This window comes from Chelonia mydas, chromosome 23 (genome assembly GCF_015237465.2).
Source record: "Chelonia mydas isolate rCheMyd1 chromosome 23, rCheMyd1.pri.v2, whole genome shotgun sequence".
Classification (NCBI taxonomy): domain Eukaryota; kingdom Metazoa; phylum Chordata; order Testudines; family Cheloniidae; genus Chelonia; species Chelonia mydas.
The window spans coordinates 3,259,035-3,278,556 of record NC_051263.2 but is presented as its reverse complement, the minus strand read 5'-3'; the positions used below and the strand labels follow the sequence as shown (position 1 = coordinate 3,278,556).

The following is a 19,522-nucleotide window of genomic DNA, read 5'->3' as shown; positions in this document are numbered from 1 at the left end:
CACCATCAGAGGCTCATTCACCTGCATGTCTACTACTGTGATATCTGCCATCATGTGCCAGCAATGCCCCTCTGCCATGTACATTGGCCAAACCGGATAGTCTCTATGTAAAAGAATAAATGGACACAAATCAGACGTCAGGAATGGTAACATACAACAGCCAGCAGGAGAACGCTTCAATCTCCCTGGACGCTCTAGGACAGATTTAAAAGAAGCCATCCTTCAAAAGCAGACTTCAAAGAGACATTGCAGAGCTACAATTCATTTGAAAATTTAACACCATTAATTTGGGCTTGAATAGGGACTGGGAGTGGCTGGCTCACTACAAAAGCCATTTTCCCTCTCTTGGTATGGACACCTCCTCATCAACTATTGGGAGTGGACCACATCCACCCTGATTGAATTGGCCCTGTCCACACTGGTTCTCCACTTGCAATTAGGGTGACCACATGTCCTGATTTTATAGGGACAGTCCCAATATTTGGGGCTGTGTCTTATATAGGCGCCTATCACCCCCCACCCCCGTCCCGATTTTTCACACTTGCTGTCTGGTCACCCTACTTGTAATGTAACTCCCTTCTCTTCATGTATCAGTATATTTATGCCCGCATCTGTCATTTTTAATCCACACATCTGAAGAAGTGGGTTTTTCACCCACAAAAGCTTATGCCCAAATAAATCCGTTAGTCTTTAAGGTGCCACCGGACTCCTTGTTATCTTTACGCAGCGATTTATCGGATGCGGAGATATCAAAATGCGCCCTCTAGGTGTCGCTGTCCCCACAGGAGAGGGCACAGCTGGTTCACCCAGCCCCATGCGGTGCAGAAATCCTCTGTTACCGCAGGCCAAGAAGGTTTATCAGCCCACAGGCCCCCACCAGAGCTAAGGCAGCTGGGGGAGTCTCATTTACCTTGCCTTCGTGGGTGAGCAGGATGGAGTCGCTCTTGATGTCTCGGTGGATCACCCCTTGGGCATGGAGGACAGAAAGTGCTTTCAGGACAGCCAGGCAGACGGCGGCGATCTGCTCTTCGTTCATCCTGGAAGCAGGGAGAGGTTCAGAGCACTGACAAGCCGCCCGCCTCCTCATGCTCTGCAGTAACAGGGGGAACTGCCCCGGTGTAATGCCCCGCGTCAGACCGGTGGGAAGTGCTTTGCCAGCTCTCATTTCGCCTCAGACCCACCCTAGGTGGGGGAAGTAATATCACCACTTCATAGATGGGGAAAACTGAGGAAAGACTTGCTCAAGGTCACACAGAGTCTGGCAGAGCCGGGATGGAAAGCCCCAGCCTGCCTTTAGCAGATACACCCAGCTGGAATCACTACATGAACGCAGTGGGCTCGCAGAGAACTGCGGACCAACAAGGAAGACCCGCACACAATGGGGGGGTGGGGGTGTCAGGCAGACAAGCAACTCTGAGAGCTACTCTGCAGCCCCCCTGTGGGTGGGTCCCCACCCCGCTCCTAGAACAGGATATGCCTGCACCCCCAGACTCACCTCTGGGGTACAGCTATGCTACACACTTAACCTGGGCTCTCGCCCTACCATCTACACAGGAAGACCCCTGGCCTGGGTTTGGAGGGGTTTTAAGCCCAGCTAGCTGACCCAGCAGCATGGCTGAGAGTCAGGTCTGCTGGGTTCTGTCCCCAGCTCGAGTGGGGGTTGGGGAGTCAGGATTCCTGGGTTCTGTCCCCAGATTTTAGGCTGGAACCACACACTCTAATGTGAGGACACCGGCTAAATCACTGGAGCCCTGATAACCCTCCAACGCCCTTCCCACAATTCCTCGGAAGGGGAGACAAGTTCTCCCACGACAGACTGTGCTGAGACACCAGGAGTATTGCCCAGAGACCCATGGGCTGGATCCTCAGACAGTGCAGAGAGACAGTAACTCGGGTAAGGCTCTGCAGAGTGGCTGCTCACACGCGGGCCGTGCTAGCCCAGGTGCTGAGACCCAGGGAGTCCAGGCCAATCATCCGAGCTGATTATGCAGTGTAGACGTAGCCTGTCTGGGAGTGCCGCTAGTCTCTTTGGGTGGGTCATCCCTGCAGAGGGATACAGGCCCGTGGGCCTGCATCTCTGGGCTAGCCTCACCCGAGTCTGGGCAGCCACACTCGGGTTAGTGCAGCCAGTCACAGGTGCCGCGCTTCCCCCGCCAGGAGCATCGCCAGGACTTCTGGGGGCACATCCCATGGGTCTCTGTGCTGCAGGAAGGTGAGCCACTCTAGGCCTCTTTCCCAGTGAATGTGTCTGTCCTGGGCGCACAGAGAGAATTGTGGGTAGGCACTGGAGGATTATCCGCGCTCGGTGGTTTAGCCTGCGTCCTCACTGCAAAGTGCACAGGTTACCAGCCTGCATGAAAGCCTAACTCGGGTCCGCATGGGCCAGCTAGCCGGCGTTTAAAGCACCACTGAACTCAGGTGAGAGGGTTGCGTGTGGGCAGGAGCGAGGGGATTGGGGCAGCACCCGAGTTAGCCCTCTGGCAGAGAGATACCCACAAATATAACCTAACCCCTCCATCTCCCTTCTGAGCTGCCTGTTCCCAGGGCTCCCCTCTCCTGCCCTCCGGCTTGTCACACTCCTGAGCTGGAGCTACTGAGATCCGCTGGCCTGGCTGCCCTGGCCTCTGCACTGCCAGGCACGGGCCTGGAGCCTGACACACACTCTCACCCCTTGGCATTTCTAGTGCTCCTTTTCTACCTATGACTTCCACGCCCGCTGCCGACCTCGCTTCAGAGGCTGGGATCAGAGGGGTCAGCTGGCCCAAGCGCGAGGCCCCAGGGCAGGATTTACCACCCCCATCGTACCTGGTGTGCGTTACGATATCCGTCAGAGCTCCGCCTTCGAGGAACTCCATCACCACCCACAGCTCGTCCCCCACCAGGTAGCTGTTGTACATCTCCACCACGTTCTCGTGCTGGTAGTCCCTCATAATCACCACCTGAAAAGCAGGGTGCAGAGCGGGACATTATGGCCGGCACCGGCAGAGGAACAGGGCTGTGGGTTTTAAGAGCCGGCAATGCAAACGTGGCTGCAGCTCCATAACGTACAGAGGAAAAGCCTTTTTAGAAAGGAGGAGAAAATAAACCTGACTTGAATGTGGTTCCCTAAAAGGCAGGGTTCACGCCACCAGAAAAGCCACCCTAGGCCTAGCTAGAGATCAGCTGGGGTGGCACTCGCTCTACAAGGAGACTGCATCGCTGTGGCATTTGCCAGGTGGACAATGGAAGTCACAGAGGGAGAGGGAACAAGGAACGCTTACTGGGATGGTTGTCCCCAGAGGACTGGGCGTTGCTGGTTCGGTGACTGGGGAGGAATGAGGCTAATGGGGACCAGGAGCACCTACGTAATTGGGGAGCCTACGTCGATTTTCAGAACTGACTTCTTGCGAGTCCAGTCTCATCAACTTTCAGTGGGAATTGGGAGCCCAAGGGCCGGCTCTGTAAAGGAATTTACGCACCTAAAGATGCAGACGGGCGCTGAGTGAGATTTTTCAAAATCATCTAAGCAGGTCAGGCACCTAACTCGTTCAGGTGCTTCTGAAAACCCTGCTGAACGCCTGTCTGCATCTTGAGTTGGCCAAAGACCTTTATCTTCAAGGTCCTGGGCCCAGGATATCTAAAAGACAAGACTAAAACTCTGCGATGAAGATCGCAGTCATCAGCGACACCCCTATGGCACCATGACAACTTTCTGCAATAAGGGTAAAGCTCATCTGTCCAGGAGACGAGGCAGCTTCGGGGGCTGGTCTGAGGCTGCGGAACGAGCTCCCTCAGAAACGAAGTGCGAATTCCTTCTCCAACATATAGCAATGCACAGGTGTACGGGAAGTTCCAAAACATCCCCCCCAAATCCAGACACTTTCCACCCAGGGGACAGCACGACAGAACCAACTGAACGGACTGCTCCCCTTGGGGCATGCTCCCCTTTAGGGTTCCAAGCTTGCACCCCAATGAGCGGCGCTGACTGCACGTCCCACGCCGCCAGCGCACCCTCCGGCCCGAAGGGGACTGCGGTCCCCAGCATCCCCTGTCCGTAAGGTAGGGCTCTGAAGAAGTGGGGCTCCCACACAGGCGACTGTCTTGGAGGGGTAAGTAGCCACTCGCTCTCCCGGGAGAAGCTCACGTGTGTTAGACGTGCCACCTACCTCATTAAACAGCAGCTCACGTCTTTGCTGCTTCCGCAGGTCCATTTTCTTCACAGCCACCAGCTTCCCTGTGCTCTTGACCGTGGCGATGCAGACGATGCCCGTGGAGCCTTCGCCGATTTTAATGAAGTTGTCCAGGTAGGTCCGGGGGTCGCCCGGGTCGACCACCATCTGCAGGGCGGCTCGGAACTGTTCGTGGGAGACCCGCTGGGGCTCGCGCTGTGGGGAGCGGGGCTGCTGGGACACTGTGGTCGGGGGAGGCGGTGGAAGCGGCTGGGGCTGCTGGGAATAAGATGGCTGGGGGTTTGACTGGGGGATGCGAGTTAAGTGGGGCTCTGATGCGTGCGGGGAGAGTCCCGGCTGGGGCGGCTCTGGGTTTTTGGACCTCGGCTGGCCTGGCTGGTGGACCCTGGAGGAGCTACTGCTCCCGCTTACTGGCCCATTGGACGCCATTTCCTGGGGCCTCGCAGACCTGGGTTCTGCCTGGAAGGAGGGGGCGAGGGGGGGGGAAAGAAAAGAAACAGCACATCAGCAGCTGAACGTAGAACAGAGAGGCCGGGAGATGTAACATCAACCCCAGGCTCTCTGATCGCTGACTGCCTTTGCACAGAGCAAAAGCCGCTTCCCGCTCCGAAATCTTCCCTACCAATAGGCTGCAGGGAGGAAGAGGAAAAAGACATCAGGGTGGCATCCTCCCATGGGGTTACCAGAGAAGCCCTGCTGAGACTGTCTGAAGAGAGACGGCAGTGATTAGAGTTTACGCATTGCTGAATGAGAGAGACAGAGAGAAAAGAGAGAGATCTGCATTGGGATGGCTGTGAGGAGAGGGAATAGGTACGAAGAAAGGAAAAAAAAACAAAAAACAGACATCCAGACAGCATCTACAGGTGTTTCTACTGGACAGGGCCTTGCGAGAGAGGCCTCAAGCATCCGTTGGCATTCCTAAGGGAGCTACCGCTGGAAGGACAGAGCAGTGATGGTGCAGGATTGCTACGGGGAGCGCGGCTGCAGCAGGAAAGGGGCAAGAGCGCGTGGCTGCTGAAGGAGCGCGCAGCGCGGGAGAGCTACCGAGAACGCAGCGGGCGTAGAGGAGACAGGTGCTGTTCCAGGAGACAGTGCAGGGAGCAAAGCTGCGTCCGCGGTGCGGCAGTGCAAGGCTTGCTAGGAGGAGGACAGGGAGCCAATGCAGTGGTGATGCAGAGCATGCAGCTGCTGAAGGAGACCAGTGTAGCGGTGGCATCGGCTTGCTACAGGGCTCAGAGGCAGCGGCTCAGGGAACCGGTTCCTGCAGGAGGCAGCATGGGCCGCAGAGCATGCAGCTGTTAGAGAGGAACGAACCATCTTCGCTGCACGCTAGAGGTTTAGCGCCACGATGCACAGAAGTGTCCAGACAAGCCGGAAGGTGGCCACCAAACCATCCCGCCACCCACTCTGGCAGGCTGCCAGAAACACCCGCTTCGATAGGCCTTAAATCGATCAAGAGTGGATATACCTCATGGAAGAGGCTGCTTAGCGGAGGATTAACTTCGGAAGCAAAGCAGGAGGGGTGCTTTACCTGGGGGGCGTGCATCTGCTTTGGGGGCACTGTTGGTAGGTTGGGAGTGAACCGAGCCCGAACACGGCTCAGCCTTAGCTGCCGGATAGTCAGGAGGACTCAGTTCTTACCTAGGAGACCGAGTCCTAACCTGGATCGTGGCCTGAGGGGTGGGGGAACCTTTACCTGAGAACCTGTGCCCCTGACAGGGTCAGTCTCAGCTCGTGGATACGTATTAAAAGGCCGGCCGGTCTGCTGAGCTGTCTTCATCACCCCTTCGGAGACGGGGATGTTTGGAGTCCGGATATTGGGCCCGGAGAGCGGGCGCTTGTCCCGCGGGGATTGCGGGCTTTTCTCCCCGGTGTACGTGGACTTGGGTCTCTTGTCGGAGGCGTCATGGCGATCCCTCCTGACCACACGGTCGGCCGGCTCGCTGTAGTCCCTCTCCACCGGGTAGTCCCGCCTCCCATCCCGGTCATGGGCTCTGGGCCTGCCCTCCTTAGCGGGCTTGTGGTACTCAGGAGGGGGCGGCCTGCCGCCAGGGTGCTTGGTGGATTTGCCACTGGGCTCCTGCCCTCGGGGCTGCTGTGGATGGGCCCGGGTCTCCTCCCTGTCCCGTTTCCTCTCCCTGTCCCGATCCAGCTCGTTCCTGGCTTCGTGGCGACTCTTCTCCTTGTGGTCCTTATTCCTGTCCTCAAGGGGCCGGGCTTTGGCCGGCCCCTCGTTGAGGCCATTCTCATGGAAGAGCTGGTCGCGGCGGGGCTGGAAGGGGGGACTGTCCCGGCGCAGAGAGTTGGAGCGGGACACCGACATGTTCTCAAACTCATCCAGCAGCCAGGTCAGGGAGCCGTCCTTGGCGGTTTTGTTTCCCCGCACGATGGTCTTCGCGCAGGACATGGGATGGGGGGGGGGGGGGGGAAAAAAAACACAGACACACAGAAAAGAAAAAAAAAGGAAAATGAAACGACTGGTGGTGAACATGACACGCGCGTGGTGGCAGCTACACGGCTCAACTGCGAGACACACCAACAGGGACAAACGAGGGGCAGGTTCTTAACACCTACCAGTTCAAGCACACGCCTCCACGCACCCCCAACCTGCACACAGCCTCCTGTCCTATCCCCCTGGCTTCTCTGCTACTGCCAGCAAAGGCACTGCTCATGGGTATGGTTCCTGCTATGGCCTGAGAGGAGATCCCCACCAGCTCATCTCAGACAGGAGTCACCGCAGAGCTCGCTGCTAACCCGGGATAGATCTGAGCCTGCCTCTAAGCCAGTCAGCCGCTAGGCTGGGGGATTTTACATCCTTCCTTGCAACATTGACTGATGTCTGTTCTCTGCAGGTTAGAAAAGCCTGAGGAGTTTAACGCTCCCAACCCCACTTCCAATGGGAACGTGTTTTATCTAAATGCCGTGATCTCTGCCCATTTATGCAGGACGTGACTTTTCCCCACCTCCACCTGTGTCTGATGATGGCTCAGTCCTCCCGGTCTCACCTGGCTGCCCTGCCTTACCAACTCCAGCCAGGCGAGGCAGACGCTTCGCACAGGCTGCAGGTTTCTGTGCACCCCACGGTTACGAAACAGAAGGCCTCGCTCGCCTGTCTGATCACGCAGGGACACGCAGCAATTACAAAACCGCAACCCGTGCCTCGGCCCGATCTGAGCGGGTTTGTAGTTTGCTGACAAAACGAACTGGACGGTGCACATCGAAAACGTCGCCACAACCACCCGCAGACCCCACGTAACTCAGGACGAGTGACATTTGGTTGAGCCGCCCTGGGGCGGAGCAGATCGGGCCTGGAGGCAGAGCTGTGCGTGAGCCCAGGGCTGAAAGAGCAGATGGTACCACAGGTCTGGCTCGAGGTGCAGCAAGCAGAGGCGTACGTGACAGCAGGCTTGTGGGAGGCAGCAGGTCAGAGCCCCGACCTTTGACAGCAGAAAGGATAAAAGATCCCTGGATCCGTCAGCAATTTGTGGCCGGGGCTGTAGATACTTCTGCGTGAGGTGTCTAGCACAAGCCGGCCCTGGGCAGGGGCCTGCGGTCATCCCAAACAAAACCACCCCGCTTGCGGCTACAGCAGGGGGACCCGTCATGGCAACACTAGGACCCCCGCCAGGAAGCTAGTTAGGGAAAGAAAGAGGGGGGAGGCGAGAGAAACTCCACCCGTGCGGCCAAAGAGGTGAGCAGGGTCTGTAATAGAGACAACGTTAATATAACCGCCAGTCGCGTCCAAGCTCAGGTCAGAAGCATCTCCACAACGGCTCATCTGGCGCCCGAATCCCACGTGCAGCGTCGAGGGCTTGCAATCAGCAGCGGCTACCGTGCGGGGGAAGAGCTGAAGCGGAATGCAGAAGCTGGAGCAGAGCGGTTGCGTCTCTGCTCGTTACTTGCAGGTGCTTTCAGGCCCCCCGGCCTGGCGTGCCGAGAGGGTGGCGCAGTTAGTGGCTACGGCAGGGGACTCAAGTCAGGACTCCTGGGTTCTACTCAAAGCCGCGGCGTGCCCCGTGCAAGAGAGCTGGTGTCGAGAGGATGGGGATCCTCTCACCTTGTTGAAGAGGGGGGGCTATGAAGCTATTTGCACAGCCCTGGATGACCCGCAGAGGGAAGGGGGTAGAGGAATGCGAAGAATTGCTACTACAGGCCAGAAGCAGAGTCACTTTGGACTGTAGTCACCAGACGCCCCATGGCCAGAATTCCTGGGATCACAGATTATAAAGCCTCCTGGCAATTGAGTTTTAAGCCACTCGGCAGAGAGCCGAGCCTCGCCCCTCCCTCCCGTTGCTGGTTTACGCTTCTTCACTCTCCTGTGTCCCAGGGAGCACAAAACACCTCCACCGCCAACACCCTGGGCTGCCCTGTGCCAAGCTGTTCTCCCTCCTTTGCAAAGCTCCAGCTCAGCCTTCTCTCTGCCCATCTCCAACTCCGCTTCCCTACAGGCAGCTGCTTCACCAGCCCCATGCAGCCCAACCCCTCGCAGCAGCAGCTACCAGGAGCAGCCTTCCTGTATCTCTCCACCTCTCCGTCCCATTTGAAATCTCAGCTAAGGACACAACTCCTTTCTCCCTGGCCTATGCCCCTGTTTCCCCCACCCCATCTCTGTACTGCACGAAACCCTGCATGCATGCAGGAAGACACGCTGCACGACACAGGGCCTCAAGGCTGCGGGGCAAGACTCCCAGCGAGGTCAAGGGCCCTTCTGCCAGAATAAGTCTTGCTAGAGGAATCCCCAACTTGTTAGGGAAGATCCGAGGGCCGCTTCGCCTCAGTGCTGGAACCCCAGCAGGCTCTGGGGATTTCATTTGAGGGCCTTGGCTCGCGTCTTGGTGGAGGGGCCTTGGTTTTGCTACCAACATGCCGATTAACGAAATGTGCAGAGGGAGGGGCTCTCTCCCCCAAGGGGGGCCTGGCAGACATCCAGCTGCAGCAGGCTCTCGGCAGGACTCCATTTAAGAGAGGTAAGAGGAGGGGTGGAATAATTTAGGCCATTTAATACTTGGCGGCCCACATCTTCCAGAGACCTGCCCGTGCCAGGGCCTCTGGGATCACTGGAAATGCATGCAGGGGCTGTTGCATTTGTAACACCCTTGTGAGCTCACTTGATGCCAGTAACTCCCGGGAAAGCCTTTCAAACAGGGAAGGCTTTGAGGCCAGAGCGTGCAAGTCACTGCATACGTTTCCCCTCCTGCCCCCAGTCAGCATGGGCTGGCCAGGCCCCTCCCCCAGCACCGAAGGCATCGGACACCCCAAGACTTTATTAACCAGGTTAGAAGCTGAGTACAAGAACGGCAGCAGGAGAAAGCGATAATACTGAGAGGGAGTTTGCTGAGGCAGGAGCAGGCATGATCGAAGCAAGAGTGGGGATGTGGGAAGGAATGCTTGGTCCTAGCTAGGGGGTGGCACACTCCTTGGCTTCTCTTTCTCGCTCTCTCAAATACTCATCAGGGCACTGTCCAGGCGTTAACGAGTTAAATCCTAAAGAAAGCTGCGATTGTAGGAGAACAGTCCTTTCAGGCCTCAGCTGAGATCAGGGGCCCTTTGTGCATGTGGTCACACAGTCCCTGCCCCGAACAGCTTACAATCTAACTCAATCTAGTTGGGGATTGGTCCTGCTTTAAGCAGGGGGTTGGACTCGATGACCTCCTGAAGTCCCTTCCAACCCTGAGATGCTATGATTCTATGATGGAACATGGGTGGAAGAAAAAGACACTCCTTCTTCTAGATTAGGAAGTGAGGCACAGAGCGATGAAGAGGCTTGCCCTAGGGCACCCGGGGAATAGAACACCGGTGTCCTGACTTTTAACCACTTCCTCCTCCTCAATCCAGGAATATTTGAGTGTCCAATCACAGACCTTGCTCTAGCCACTCCCCGAGGACTTCCTTCCCTTGTGAATCTAGAGATCTGTAAGACCAGAGTCCTACACCCTGAGGTTCCTGCACAGTGGCTGACTCAGGTTGCCATGATCCTCTGGTCTCCAGAAAAGTAAGAAGGTGCCACCTCAAATCATCAGGAGACCCAAAAGAAAATTGAGACTATTTGTAGACTGTACAGTCTTTTCTTGTATGTGTCCTGGCTGTACCTGCCTCTGCTATGGTGCGGAAACGGCGGCAAAGCAAAGGGAGAGGTTATAAGTTCTAGTCACCCAGACCACATCCCCAGGACCCCAGTCAAGTGGTTATATAGCCTTGGAATCCAAAAAGCACTTAAGGAACGGATCAGCGTGATGGGAGTCATGTCCTGAGAAGGTGCCTGCTCCCTCCTTCTGCCTTCACTGCACACTGCTGCAGTCCTCTTCATGGCTCTCACAGGCAGCTCCCGCCTGCCCTCTCTCTGCCCGCAGCCCTGCTTTCAGCAACTGTGTGTGTGTGTGGGGGGGGGGGGGGGGGGCACAGCGGTGAGAGAGAGAGAGATTGGGGGGGTGATTGACAGCACTGGGTAATTTACGGGGGCAGCGTCACACACGAAATGACAACGGGGTTTATTTTTAAGCATCTATTGCAGAGCAGTGCGGCAACCCGCCTCCCGTCCCCCACCACGCCGTCACCCCCAGAGCACCACAGGCCATCCTCAAAGCTGCTCCCCAGCAAGATCAATACACGGGAGTTTGCTCCAAGCCTCTGCCTGCACAGCACACAGATTTATACTGTGTCGTGTCTTTCTCGCAGAGCGCATGGTTGCCTAGTGGCTGACATGCAAGCCTCCAGCCAGAGCAGCTGAATCTCATCCAAGCAACCCCAGCCGCATAAGCTTGAGTCCCACGCTGCCAGGGAAAGCGGCTTTGGATGCAGATGAAAGATGAAACTGCTCCTCAAGAGTCCGCGGGCCTAGGAAGACTCTTTCACCACGGCAAAGAGATTTGACTAAGGAGGCAGCCAAGCTAGGGCTGTGCTCTGAAGAGATGGACCCAGTCTTGTGGAGCACTGGGGGAACGGAGGTGAAAGGCTCAGAGGAGGTCCCTGGCAATGAAGAACAGAGTCGAGTCTGACCAAGTGCCTGGCCCTTTGCCCCATCTCAAGTAGGCCTTCCCTGGCCAACCTCAAAACGGCTGAACAAGTTCTCAATAGCTACATTCTTCTCCGCCTGCACCAATACCTTCTGCTCAAAGGCCCCGTGGGGAAGAGACCCATTATCTGTCTGGCCCAGCAGGCCAGACATTTCCGGTGTTGTATATGAAGGATTACCATTGCCGTCCAGCAGCCAACAGTGTCAATACTTGAGGACACTGGTAGACAGTGCTCAAAAAAGATGCGGGCACTCGTGTCGGAGCAGCAGCTGCTGTCATGTTTCATGCCCGCCAGCAGTCTCTGTGGGGACGTCGCAATACCAAGCTAAGGACCTAGAGAACTGCACACAGTTATGCCAACTCTATCGCACGGCCATGACCCGTGGGCACTGAGGAAAGCCGAGGAATGCTGGATTGATTGTCTCTCCACAGTAAGTGCCAGGACAAGATTAGCAACGAGGATACCCACAGCCAAACCCAGCAACACCACTTGTTCAGTTTCAGCAGCTCCCTTGGTTCGGACAGACCAGGATGGAAGAGGACGAATTCCTGAGCATGTTTACGGAGGAATGCCGCCACAGGACCAGTGATTACGCAAACGCCAAAAGCTTCGGCAGCTTGAGAAGTCTCCCAACGAAGGACAAACTGACAGACAGGCTGCCTTAAGGTCCTACTTGGAGATCGAACCAGAGGGCCGCTCGATTTGCTATGAGACTACTATGGTCCTGTGGGATTTGCCATGATGATGAATCCTAATACCGTCAGCTAAACTAGACTTGGAGGACAAGGTGGATAATTGGACGAGCTCCTAGGGTGATACTGTGGCCAAAAGGGATGTAGAAAGAGAGGACTCTCAAGTAGGGAAGTTACAGGAGTTCTGTATTTGGCCCTGGTGCGACTGCTGCTGGAAGGTGTATTCAGGGATCCGCAGTTCAAGAAGGACATTCATAAACTACAGAGGGCCAGAGAGCGACCAGAATGATTCAAGGATTGGAAAACCGGCCTTGTAGTGAGACTCTAGGATCTCAATCTAGTTAGCTTAACAAAGAGAAGGGTAAAGAATGACTTGATCACAGTCCAGACATACCTACACATGGGAGACAAAAAATGGAGAATCATAGAATATCAGGGTTGGTGGGGTCTTCAATCTTGCAGACAAAAGTCTAATAAGATCCAGTGCCTAGGAATTGAAGCAAGACAAATCCAGGCCAAAAATAAGGCGCATGTTTTTTTAACAAAGAGTAATTAACCATTGGAACAACTTACCAGGGCTTCTGGTGGACTCTCCATCATGGCTGTTTTCCTAAGAGGTCTGCTCCAGTTCAAACATGAATTATTTGGGGCAGGTCTCTGGCTTGGGTTGCACAGGAGGTCAAGACAAGTTGATCTCAGCCTCCCTCTGGGCTGATAGTCTATGACTGAACTGCAAACATCAGCAGGAGTCACCTGACTCTCTACTTACAGGAGTAAGCAGCCAGTGCACCTCTAATGAAATCAAGGCGTTACTATCAATTGACACCAGTTTAAGCCAAAGGGGAATCAGAGATAACAGGCCTCCAACAGATTTCAAATAAAGATGGAGAGTGAGGCAGGGGATGAGTACAGGGAAGCTGATCCACACATGCTACAGAGAAGGCTCTCCCATACCCCAGCAGGGAGACTACGCGGAGGGGCAGAGAGGGGACTTTATGAACTCCCAAGGATGGCAATTTCCCACCAGATCCTGCATCGAAGGGAAGTTGGGGGGAGCTCAGAGGATGGGAGTAAGATGGCTGCTTCGTACATGAAGACAGGCAACAGATGCCAGAGATAGTCAGCAACTGGCCACTACATCAGAGCCAGCCTCACCACATCCCATGCGGCTATGGAGCAGTTTGAACTCAGCCAGCAAACAATACCCAAGTGTATTTATCAACAAGCTCATAAGCTACCCCAAATCCAACTCTTCTGCTCCTACAAATCCACCCAGCGTCCCCACACGGGCAGGCTCTCCCTCCCCACATGGGAGAGATGGCTCGACGCGAATCATCAAATGCATTCCAAGCCCCTTCACACCTAACCCAGAAGTTCAGAGGAAACCCAAAGGTCCAGCTGAATGAGAGCCAAACACTGTGTGACCCTCTGCTCTGCAAATACAATGCAGCCAGCTTTCAGCCAGCCACCCTGTGGATGGAAGAACCAGAGATTACGCAGAAAGTACTGGGCATCTGGACTCCCAAGACCTGACCCACTTCTGCCACTGACTCGCGAGTTTCCAAGTCGAAACTGGTGTAACCCTGGGCACGTCACTGCCCCCCAGCCTCGTTAAGAGGATGCACGCTCCTCCAAGCCAGCAGAGGAGAGGTAAGGGCATAATGCCAGCACAAGAGCTTCCTGCTGGCGCGCATGGAAAACGTGTGCCACTGGAAAGGCGGGGGTGAGGCAGAGGAAAGAGATGCTCCAACCAGACTGGTTTAGTGGGCACAGTAATAGAATTTGGGCTCCTGCTGTCTGGCATCAGGTTTATGGATGCCCCATCCCGAGCTGAAGCAGGAATGCAGCAGGGCGCAGGGGAGGAACTAGAAAGGAGGCAGAAAAATAGAATTTGGAGCCAAGCGTAAGCAGGCGGAGTTCCCACGCTGCTCCAAACAGAGCGTGCACGAAGACACCCCGCTCCAAACTCAGCCCCTCTGGGGAGTTTGCCTTTATTGTTAAAGATCAAGGCAAACTCCCTAAAGGTCTGCTGTTCCAAGGGTTTTCTCTGCCAGACTCCCACGTTCCTGCCCTTAGTTCCCTCTGTCTCAGAGAGGGACACACCAACCCACTGATATCCTAGGCCGGAGCGAACAAGACCCCGGCATCTTCATGAAGTGTTTAGCACCTGACATTAAGGTGACCTGGCAGAAGAGCCCTGGCATTCCTAGGCAGGGTCCTAAAACATGCCACCTCGCCATGTTATACTGGGCTACAAGCAAGAGAAAAATCAAACAATCCCCTACCTTGCCCTTCCACCACACCCAAAAGTCCTACCGTGGCCCAAATCCCACAAAGCTTTGTGGGTGCAAAGGATTGTGGGACATAGTGGGTCTCACAGGAGAAGTTTTTGGCTAATTTGTTGGTCACAGACTTAAAAGTTGCAAATCCCAGCCCTATAAGGGAATACGGCAGCAGCATATCCAGGGGTCCGACCGCAGGAATAGAAACAGGAGAGCTGAATTCTAGTGGTGGCTCTGCCACTGACCCACTGCACGGCCTTAGTCAAGTCACTGCCCCCTCCCCCGTGCCTCGGTTTCCCCATTACTTGGAAACGGGAATACTAACTGCTCGCCATGTGTGCGTCTCACGTCCTCCTTTCCCAAACAAGTAGCTTGCGGTAACAACAGATCAATAGCGGGCATTGCTGCTAGTAACCCCCTCTGCTGCTGGGCTCCACTGAGTACATCTTGGTCACAAGTCAGCAGCAGTAATTGGATGACACCTTCCAGTTTAAAGGATCCCAAGCGCTCTAGGAACAGCTCACCCACCCCTGAAATGCAGCCACCCCGGCGTGGGAGAGCGGCATAACGCTGCCCAAGCATTCCGTCTAAGAGCCATTTCGTGCCTGGCCCGGTCGAGGCCTGGCCCCTGACGGGGCTCTATGACAATACAAATAATACATTCAAAAAGCGCTACGTTTATTCCAAGCCACTGGGGTCAGCACCAAGCCAGAGGGAGGAGCTCCACCTACTACTACACTCCCACAGGTCGCTCCGGGGAACGTGCCCCCTTAAACACTGATGCCACTTCCTGCAATCCCTAGGTTCAGCTTCCTTGGAGGTCTCCCATCCACATGCTGCTGGCCCAGCAGGCCTTTGCTTAGCATGTGAGATCGGAGCCAGACATGACAGAGCTGCACCAGACAAACTAGGGGAAAGCACTGATTGATGGCGGCCTTCCCTGGTCTGCGGTAGCAGAACAAGAGGCTGCAGAGAAGATCTCAGCAGGGACAGATTCACAGCACTCCCCCAGTCCACAGAGCCACCAAGATATGGCAGCCATGCCCGCTGCTTTCCATGTGGCTCTTCATTGCTCTGGGAAGAAGCCCAGGGTGCTATGAAAAACACTCTTCCTGCATGGTAACTGGCAATTTTCTCTGCAAAAATTACAAGGTGGAGCAGCCTCTACGACCCGAAAAAAACCAGGGCTGTTTCCTCTTCTGTCTTGACGGGGTTTTATTTTTAGCTCAGTCTGCAGCGTATGCAGGAGGGCAGAGCTTTCAGGCCTGCAGCCCACAAAACAAAAACCATCCCCAGCCTGGTGCAGGAGAAAGGGGACGGGGTGGGGAGGACCCAACGATGTCAGACAAAAATCAGACTGATCAAAGGGTTCTGCGGAGACATCAGGAAGGAGGGTCTCCATCAGGCGGCTCAAGAGAAGAGTTTGCAGCAATTAGGGATTTCGGGCCTCTGTGAAAGGGCCGTAATTTTCAAACAGCATTGAGCACCTCCCTGGTGTCGTGTAAACGGACCGTCAGGTTGGGCACCCACAGCCACTGCCCACCCTCCCGCACCGCGCTCCCACGGGCTTGTGGGAACGGAGCTCCGGGACACACAGGTCCATAGGTTGTCTCTTGCTTTCCCCTTCCAAACCGCTGCGCTGACTGGCACCAGTTTCGGTGCCGGTTGATGGCCCTGTTCAAAACTCGCACCCAGAGCGGCTGGTACTTGGAGGTTGCCCGACTTAGGTCTCTCCTCCGCTGGGGCTGCTTAATACGCTCCCATCGAGCGACGCTGTCCACGCAGTTACAGAGAAGGGGTAGCCACCAGCTACATTCTTAGCAGACAGCGGGCCACTTTCCTTGATTTAAGCGGCGGGCTAGCGGGGCAGGAATCACAGACGACCTTCCAGGTCAGAGCCGCTGAACCGGGGACAAAGAGATCATGTTCCAGTGCTGTTGAGGGGGTGGGATCCCTGCTCACCCATGGAAGGAGCGGGGAAGAGGGCCCCCTGTTAAGCGGTGAAGGGATTTCAGTGAAAGGCAGGCTCCCGCAACTCCCGTTTTCCACCCAGTCATGTTAAATGAAGGGGCGGAGGGGAATATCTTCGCTTCCGCCACAAAATTAGCTCAGCTCAACCTGTTTGTGTCTTATAATCCCTGCTTTTTCTTCCCCTGTTGCCACAGCAACTCAGGCAGGGCAAACACCAATCCCCCTCAGGATTCCCCTGCTGCTGAGCTCAGCAGATCAGAGCAGGTGGAAGACGGTGGCGCGCAGCCAGAACCAGATCAGTACTGCTCGGTGTGGAAGGGGATCAAGTAATTCCCCAGTCCAAGCAATTCTCCCTCCACCCCTCGCTGCAACTGATTCCCCTAGGGAGACCATTTCCTCAACAGGTGACTCCCCTCCCTCCCTCCTCTCGGTCACACCCCTGGCTCCGCAGTTCCCCTGGCTGGCTGAGCCAGTGCTGCAAGCATCCGGTTGAGCGTCCGTGGAAAGAGATCCCGCTTGCCCTTCGGGTTCTGGTTTGCCGGCACGGATTCCGTACGGATCCTCCCCAGCAGGGCGAGTCGCCAGCCCTACCTTAGGTCTCGCCCCGTGACACCTTGGCAAGGGATTACACGAGACCTTGCTTCACAGGCTGTCTCCCCAGGCCTGACCCTGCCATGTGCTGCGCAAGCTGCCCTCATGTGGGGGTCAGCGGGAGAGGCGGGCCCTGAAAGCTACTGGAAAGCAGCGACAGCGATTGAAATCCATCGCCCCAGCGGTCCCAGCACTGAGACCACAGCCAGTCATCCTGACCAAGACTCTCTCATGGTTTCCTTGTGCTCCCCTGTCTATCTCTGGCCTTAGATTGTAAGCTCCTCGGGGTAGGCACTGTCCTTTGGCTCCGTTTGCACAGCGCCGAGGAGCTCTGTGACTAGGGCCCGTAGGTGCTACGGTAACTCAAAGCAGCAGCAGGATTCCGCTCGGGGGCCGCGGGACAGCCACCGCTGAATGCGGGCGCTGCAATTCCTGCGCGTGGTCCGTGGCTCAGCCGAAGCGCTTTGCGGATTGATAGGATGGAAGAGGGCTCACTGCGACTCTGCCTCACGCAGGCACAGAGTCCTACGAGCAAGGCGAGAACAAGCGTCCGTTTTCAGCCCTTCGGACGGAGCCAGCGCTGCGAGGCCAAGGGCTGTTCGTAAAGCCGCTCGAGACTTCAAGAGCGTTCGGAGCGGTTCCACCACAGCATTATTGACGGCTGCTTCGTGGTTTAAAGTGGACGAGCCGAGGGAGCGAGGCTGGCCGGCCCTGCAGGAATGCAAGCTTAAGAACGTAAGAACGGCCAGACTGGGTCAGACCAAAGGTCCATCTAGCCCAGTCTCCTGTCTTCTGACAGTGGCCAGTGCCAGGTGCCCCAGAGGGCATGAACAGAAGAGGGAATCACCAAACGATCCATCTCCTGTCGCCCATTCCCAGCTTCTGGCAAACAGAGGCGAGGGACACCGTCCCTGCCCATCCTGGCTAATAGCCACTGATGGACGTATCCCCCATGGACTCATCTAGTTCTTTTTAGCTTCAAAACTTCTGCTGCTACTACACCGAATTGTTTACCACAGAAGGATGCTGGTGTCCAAAAGATCAAAATGCCGGAGCGCTCAGGCAGGTCGGGATGGAGGCAGAAGGGACACAGGTTGGACGAGTGGCTGTAACCTCCCCCCTTCTGGAAGAGCAGCACTGGCTTCCGAAAGAAAAAGGTATCGCTGGAAATGGAGTCTGTACCTCTTTATGTGCTAACAAGCACAGAGAGTTTTACAGGCATCCCCTGGGTCAAGTATTTGGACAGCAACTCACCCAAGGGTGGCAGGTGAGGTCTCTGCCAAGAGCCAGTTGTCATAGCCATTGCCAAGGGTGTATACAAATAATATTCTAAAAGTAACATACCTATACTGCAAGTTATGTTCTTGGAGCCTTGGTGTTAAAGGCTGGTCACTAGGTAGGGGAGGGTTCAGGCAGGGGAGAGTAGACAATTCTCTCTCTCTGGCTAGTCTTTGTCTCTCTCACAGTGTAAGTCTATTTTCATATTAAGCCACCAGCTAATCTAAATTGCTAAATCCACAAGAGACAGCAGAATCTAGAGGAAGGAACACAGCAGGACGGTGCCTGGTTTATGAAGGAAGATCAAAGGACTGGTTTGATATATCTGGGATTGCAAAGAGACCCACAGAATCCTTCCCCGAAGAGACAAGCTGACAGCGTAGCTTGTGTCATGGAAAAGGGATCACAGCCTGCCTGGCTGGAAAACACTCGTGAGCAATACTTCATTAGACAGGAGAGTACCTTGTTAAGTACGTCTAGGCTCTAGAATGCAGGTTACGGTTTTAGTTTATATGTAAACATTTGTTTCCTAGCCTTCTGCTTGCGATCATTTGAATCTCTAGACTTTCTTAAATAAACTTTTATGTGCTGTCACTATAACCTAAGTGCTGTGAGCTCTCTCACGCTCAGGGCAGGTGGTAGCAAGGTGTCTCCCAATGCTGGGTACCTCCCGGAAGCGTCACATTTAATACCATTAACGCACCTTCATTCATCGAGGCCTAATCTGCAAGGTGCCAAGCACTTTCTATTCCCATCGATTTAACGACTGATCCCAGCAATTGCCTCCAGTTTTAAAACAGTTCTACTTCCAAGCACCGTCCAAGTGAGGGCTGCTCCTGGGACGATCGCAAATCAGCACACAAACTGCTTCAGAGAAAACCTGAGGGCTGGGTCCCTGAGTGGAGCTGGACTTTGAGCTACCATGTCATCTCAAAGCAACGCAAGGTAGCTTCTGCAAGTGTCCAGCATGCGGTCTTCTGAGTAAGGACTTTTTGGAAGTAGTGAGAACTTCGGTCTACAGTGCTTAATTGGCCCCCGTATCTGAGCCCCTCACAATCTCTAACATTTATCCTCAACACCCTGCTAGGAAGGAATCTGCAAAGATCCCCCTTTTACAGGTGTGAAACCAAGGCACAGAGAGATCTCACAGGGCAGCTGTGGAGGAGCAGGAATTGAACCCAGGTCTCTCTCAGCCCAGCTAGTGCTCTCACCACAAGACTCTCCGTCCTCCTAGCTGGAGTTGGATTCCTTTGAGACGGGACATTGACATCTGTTGAACTCCCTAGTCTTTGCTTCGACTCCCGCTCCCCTCAGACATCACACTCTCTGCAACTTGCTGCTGAAGGGAAGGCGCAAAACATGGCATAAAAACCAGTCTGGCCATCTGTAATGAATATATGCAGAGGGCTGTTTAAACATAGCCAAGAAGAGCATGAAATGACAGGCTTGTCTTTACCGGCAACCTCCCTCATTGCCGGAACTCGGCACTTTTTAACCTACATATCTAAAGTGCTTTAAAAAGGTG

The 19,522-nt window shown here is 55.1% G+C and overlaps 1 protein-coding gene across 5 annotated transcripts in view; it reads right to left on the bottom strand.

Annotated features, from left to right (window-relative positions):
- The window catches only part of PAK4 (p21 (RAC1) activated kinase 4), a 93,536-nt gene that overhangs the window by 9,634 nt on the left and 64,380 nt on the right, over positions 1 to 19,522 (bottom strand). For 4 of the 5 annotated variants that reach the window (XM_037884338.2, XM_037884337.2, XM_037884336.2 and 1 more), the window contains exons 3-6: positions 5,866 to 6,561; positions 4,146 to 4,628; positions 2,806 to 2,939; positions 911 to 1,037 (exon numbers count right to left, since the gene is read on the bottom strand). In XM_037884338.2, the coding sequence (XP_037740266.1) occupies positions 911 to 1,037; positions 2,806 to 2,939; positions 4,146 to 4,628; positions 5,866 to 6,561 (1,440 nt within the window). The remainder of the gene's footprint in view (positions 1 to 910; positions 1,038 to 2,805; positions 2,940 to 4,145; positions 4,629 to 5,865; positions 6,562 to 19,522) is intronic. The other variant, XM_043534516.1, reaches the window with a different exon arrangement.